Consider the following 6,000-nt stretch of genomic DNA (forward strand, 5'->3'; position numbering starts at 1 on the left):
AGGGGGGGGGGGCAGAGTAAGATCTGCGGCGGCGACGGGAGAGCTAGGGGGAGAGAGAGGTGGGGGGGTTGCCAATGCAGCAACAATGCCAATGAAGCAACAATGCCAATGAAGCAACAATGCCAATGAAACAACAATGCCAATGAAACAACAATGCCAATGAAGCAACAATGCCAATGAAGCAACAATGCCAATGAAACAACAATGCCAATGCAGCAACAATGCCAATGAAGCAACAATGCCAATGCAGCAGCAATGCGAATGCAGCAACAATGCCAATGAAGCAACAATACCAATGAAGCAACAATGCCAATGAAACAACAATGCCAATGAAACAACAATGCCAATGCAGCAGCAATGCCAATGCAGCAACAATGCCAATGCAGCAACAATGCCAATGCAGCAACAATGCCAATGAAGCAACAATGCCAATGAAGCAACAATGCCAATGCAGCAACAATACCAATGCAGCAACAATGCCAATGAAACAACAATGCCAATGCAGCAACAATGCCAATGCAGCAACAATGCCAATGCAGCAACAATGCCAATGAAACAACAATGCCAATACAGCAACAATGCCAATACAGCAACAATGCCAATGAAACAACAATGCCAATGAAACAACAATGCCAATGAAACAACAATGCCAATGAAACAACAATGCCAATGAAACAACAATGCCAATGAAACAACAATGCCAATACAGCAGCAATGCCAAATGCTGGGGATGCGGGGGGGGGGGAAATTAATTCGGACAAAAAACAGACCAGCACCCGGCAGATACAGACGATGGTGGTAATTCCACGATGGTGGTAATTCTACAATGGTGGTAATTCCACGATGGTGGTAATTCCAGGCTAATGGTAATTATACGCTAGTGGTAATTCTACAATGGTGGCAATTCTACAATGGTGGTCATTCCACGATGGTGGTAATTCTACAATGGTGGTAATTCCACGATGGTGGTAATTCTACAATGGTGGTAATTCCACGATGGTGGTAATTCTACAATGGTGGTAATTCTACAATGGTGGTAATTCCACGATGGTGGTAATTCCAGGCTAATGGTAATTCTACGCTAGTGGTAATTCTACAATGGTGGTAATTCTACAATGGTGGTAATTCCACGATGGTGGTAATTCTACAATGGTGGTAATTCCACGATGGTGGTAATTCTACAATGGTGGTAATTCTACAATGGTGGTAATTCCACGATGGTGGTAATTCCAGGCTAATGGTAATTCTACGCTAGCGGTAATTCTACAATGGTGGTAATTCTACGATGGTGGTAATTCTACGATGGTGGTAATCCCACGATGGTGGTAATTCTACAATAGTGGTAATTCTACGATGGTGGTAATTCCACGATGGTGGTAATTCCACCATGGTGGTAATTCCACAATGGTGGTAATTCCACCATCGTCTGTAACGGGTTTGGGAGTCACCCCTAGACCATCGTCGAACATTTGAGGAGCTTCTTCCCTGTCTCATAAAGACCGCTCGAGTGCCATAACTCTGCAGCCGTCTGGAACGTTCTCTTCCTTCCAATATTAGGTAAGCGACGGGATCTGTGTACTTTTAGTTCAATAGTTTTAGTGGGTGATCTAAATTGGAATTGGCTAAACCCGCCGGCCGTGGCCACAAATTTTGCAGATGAATTTAATCTGGTTAAATTAATAAATGTCCCCACAAGACCCAACCTAAAAAAAATCCGGGACAGTCATCTCTGCTTGACGTCCTATTGACAAATACCCCTCACAATTTCACACTGACTGGTGTTCTGGGTAATAACCTTAGTGATCACTCCTTTATTTTTGGGGTGAGATCATCAGCCAGACCCAAAGCCCCCCCCTAAATTGGTTTAGAAGCACTCTATGAGACACTTCAGCACTCAGGCATTTACTAATGATGTGCTTCACTCGGATATTGACAAGGTCTGTGATATCCCCAACCTGACTACGGCTTGGGAGACCTTCAGGTACACGTTTCTCCAAATTCTTAACAAACATGCTCCGTTGGTTAGATTTAAAACTAAAGGCAACCGCCCACCATGGTTTGAGCCTTTGATTACAAAGCTCATGAAAACTAGGGACAAGGCTTGGGCATGTGCTCAGAATAGTAATTTGGTCAGTGACTGGCTAGAATACAGGATTTTAAGGAATAGATGCATCAAAAAAATACGGCATGCAAAAAATGCCTACTTTTCCTCCACTCTCCTGGAATCACATGGAAATGCCAGAATTTTCTGGAAAACAATAAAATGTATTGAAAAGGCATCCAAAACAGACAATCTGCCCGTTGAGCTTAACCGAAATGGGGAATATTTTTCAGATCCCAAAAAAATAGTTGACAATTTTAACCTTTAATTTTTCTGAAGCTGGTAATCTTTTTGATAATGTATTGGGAGTCACCCCTGCTCATGCAAATTCCTACACCCCTGTCCAAACATTAAACGAATTTAGTTTCCAGCCAATCCACGAAAGTAATGTTCTGAAACAACTGTCCTACCTCAAAGGGTCCTCCTCTTCCGGAGCAGATGGTATTCCCGTCTTTGCTCTTCTAACTGTTGGTCACCTAATATACAAACCTATAGCCCATATTTTCAACCTGTCCATCAAAGAAGCATCAGTTCCTCTAGAATGGAAAATTCCTATGTCCGTCCACTTCACAAATGGGGCCCTAAAGATGATCCAAATAACTACCGACCTATCTCAATTTTGTCCCCGTTGATGTGTTTTTTTAATTATTGACCTACCAAATTAGCAGTTTCCTGTCCAAAGCTTTTGATACAGTAGACCACAACACCCTGCTTAGTAAACTAAGTGGCCTCGGTTTTTTCCAAAATCGCAGTAAAATGGTTACAAAATTACCTCTTTTCACGCACCCAAACTGTATTCACAGGTGGTTGCAGGTCAAACAGTGTAAAGATAATAAAAGGGGCTCCACAGCGTTCCATCCACGGCCCCCTCTTGTTCTCTCTTTATGTCAATGACTTGGGCACTGACCTGGATCATTCCAGGGTAAATCTACTTGCAGATGACACGATACTGACTACTGCTGGCCGCTATCTGGATGACGTGATTGCTAAGCTACAGGGTGATTTCAACAAACTACACCATCAGCTAGTTGCTCTTAAACTAGTCCTGAATGCCTCCAGAACCAAGGTGCTATTCTTCTAACCAGGACTAAAGCAGGAAGTTATTTTCCCCCAATTACATTCCTTATATAATTATCAAATAGAGCAAGTCAAGATCTATAAGTATCTTGGGGTCATCCTGGATTCAAAACTGAATTTTGAAGATCACATTGATTATATTGGTAAAAAGACAAAAATAAAAATTGTTTTTTTGTATCGACACAAGCACTGCTTCCCCCCAATGTTCCGTTTGGAATTGATAAAAGCTACCATACTGCCTCTACTTGACTACTGTGACATCGTGAATAAATCAGCCCCAAGTGCTGTACTGAAGAAGCTTGATTCCATATATCACTCGGCCTTAAGATTTACATTGAACTGCCCAGATAGGACTCACCACTGTGATCTCTACATTGGGTCAAACTTAACATCTCTTAATGTTCGACGGCTTGTGCACCAGATCTTATTTATTCACGATGTACTTACAAAAAAATCCGCAGACCACCTGCTGCTGGATCTCCTCTCTGTTTCAAAGAACAAATTTGACCTCAGGTCTTCGCTCATTTACCAGCTTCACATTCCCTATTGCCGTACAAAAACTGGAGGAAGGTCCTTTGCTATTGATGCCCCCAGGGTCTGGAATCCTATTGCAAATAAACTAAAACTTGAATCGCTACCAATGAGATCTTCTCTCTAAACTGCACTAGAGGAGTTGTACACCCCTAGCTGCCACTGCTATTCATTGGCGTAAAATAAAATAAAATGTTTCGCTCCGGATGACGCTGCAAAGTATTATCTGTATTTTGATTTAGCGTGCTGATCTTAAAGGTGCATTGAAAAATTTGATACTCCGACTGATGCTTCTGTTGTTGTGGAGTAACTCATGCAGCCAGCTATGGCTCGAGGATTTGGTGTTACATGTTATTATTTATGTAGTTTATTGTAAAAATTCGGTCACAGTCCCTGTGATCACTGTTACGTTGCAATTATGGCTTTATTTTTTGGTGATTTCGAAAAGTTTTTTGGTTTGGACATGTTTGTTTTGTTGTAGTACGGAGTTAGACTGATGGCCTTAATCTAAAGTTTTCTTGTGGTTGTTGTTGTTGTTGTTTGACTTTGCATCCCACTGGGATTTTTTGCACACAGCGTTGGTGTATGGTGCTTTTTTCAGGATTATTTTGCTGTTTTTTTTCATGGATTTTCTGTTTGCACAGTCACACATAGTCACTTTAAGATGTTTTTCTTGTTCGTGTTTTTATTTTTTTGTTTGTTGTGGTTGCACCCGATTCAAGAGCCGAATGGCTCACAGGGCTATACCAAAATAAATAAACTGAAACTGAAAAATCATCGTCTAGATTGACAAACTCATTTCTTTAGGACAGTTTTTTTCTGTGTCTTTAGTCTGTTGTCCTTTCCTCGCACATTCAAATTATCACAGTTGGCGACGTACGGTGTGAATGAAGTTCAACACACACACTCCCTGTATGGTGGCCTACCACACAAACTAATCAGTCGCCTACAACTACGACAGAATGCAGCTGCTAGAGCCCTGCCCAATAAGCATCGGTGGGAAGACTTCTCCCCGACGCTGATAGATCTGCATTGGTTGCCGGTGTGAGACTGGGGTAAGGGGTGAGTCCGGGGTGAGGCCGGGGTGAGTCCGGGGTGAGTCCGGGGTGAGTGAGTCTGGGTGAGTCCGGTGTGAGTCCGGTGTGAGTCCGGTGTGAGTCCGGGGTGAATCCGGGGTGAATCCGGGGTGAATCCGGGGTGAATCCGGGGTGGTCCGGTGTGAATCCGGGGTGAATCCGGGGTGAGTCCGGGGTGAATCCGGGGTGAATCCGGGGTGAGTCCGGGGTGAATCCGGGGTGAATCCGGGGTGAGTCTGGAGTGAGTCCGGTGTGAGTCCGGAGTGAGTCCGGTGTGAGTCTGGTGTGAGTCCGGGGTGAGTCCGGGGTGAGTGAGTCTGGGTGAGTCCGGTGTGAGTCCGGTGTGAGTCCGGTGTGAGTCCGGGGTGAGTCCGGTGTGAGTCCGGTGTGAGTCCGGGGTGAGTGAGTCTGGGTGAATCCGGGGTGAATCCGGGGTGAGTCTGGAGTGAGTCTGGTGTGAGTCCGGGGTGAGTCCGGGGTGAGTCCGGGGTGAGTGAGTCTGGGTGAGTCCGGTGTGAGTCCGGTGTGAGTCCGGTGTGAGTCCGGAGTGAGTCCGGGGTGAATCCGGGGTGAATCCGGGGTGAGTCTGGAGTGAGTCCGGAGTGAGTCCGGTGTGAGTCCGGGGTGAGTCCGGGGTGAGTGAGTCTGGGTGAGTCCGGTGTGAGTCCGGTGTGAGTCCGGTGTGAGTCCGGGGTGAGTCCGGTGTGAGTCCGCGGTGAGTCCGCGGTGAGTCCGCGGTGAGTCCAGGGTGAGTCTGGAGTGAGTCTGGTGTGAGTGAGTCCGGTGTGAGTCCGGTGTGAGTCCGGTGTGAGTCTGGAGTGAGTCCGGTGTGAGTCCGGGGTGAGTCCGCGGTGAGTCCGCGGTGAGTCCAGGGTGAGTCCGGTGTGAGTTTGGTGTGAGTGAGTCCGGTGTGAGTCCGGTGTGAGTCCGGTGTGAGTCTGGAGTGAGTCCAGTGTGAGTCCGGGGTGAGTGAGTCCGGTGTGAGTCCGGTGTGAGTTTGGTGTGAGTGAGTCCGGTGTGAGTCCGGTGTGAGTCCGGTGTGAGTCTGGAGTGAGTCCGGGGTGAGTCCGGTGTGAGTGAGTCCGGTGTGAGTCCGGTGTGAGTCCGGTGTGAGTCCGGTGTGACAGCTGCCGCTGTGGCGGCGTGACGCCGGTGTGCCAGGTGGACCGCACGGAGGTGATGCGCAGCACGCTCAACCCCGTGTTCGCCAAGGTG

General features: G+C 46.6%; 1 protein-coding gene across 3 annotated transcripts in view; it reads left to right on the forward strand.

Moving 5' to 3' along the window:
• Window positions 1–6,000, forward strand: part of LOC116956058 (copine-4-like) — an 88,956-nt gene that overhangs the window by 45,074 nt on the left and 37,882 nt on the right. For all 3 annotated transcript variants that reach the window (XM_076053869.1, XM_076053868.1, XM_076053867.1), the window contains one exon: window positions 5,947–6,000. This exon is cut by the window's right edge and continues 123 nt beyond it. In XM_076053869.1, the coding sequence (XP_075909984.1) occupies window positions 5,947–6,000 (54 nt within the window). The remainder of the gene's footprint in view (window positions 1–5,946) is intronic.

The sequence above is a fragment of the Petromyzon marinus genome, chromosome 63 (genome assembly GCF_048934315.1).
Source record: "Petromyzon marinus isolate PM22_M1 ecotype Great Lakes invasive population chromosome 63, UKy_Petmar_22M1.pri1.0, whole genome shotgun sequence".
Lineage (NCBI taxonomy): Eukaryota > Metazoa > Chordata > Hyperoartia > Petromyzontiformes > Petromyzontidae > Petromyzon > Petromyzon marinus.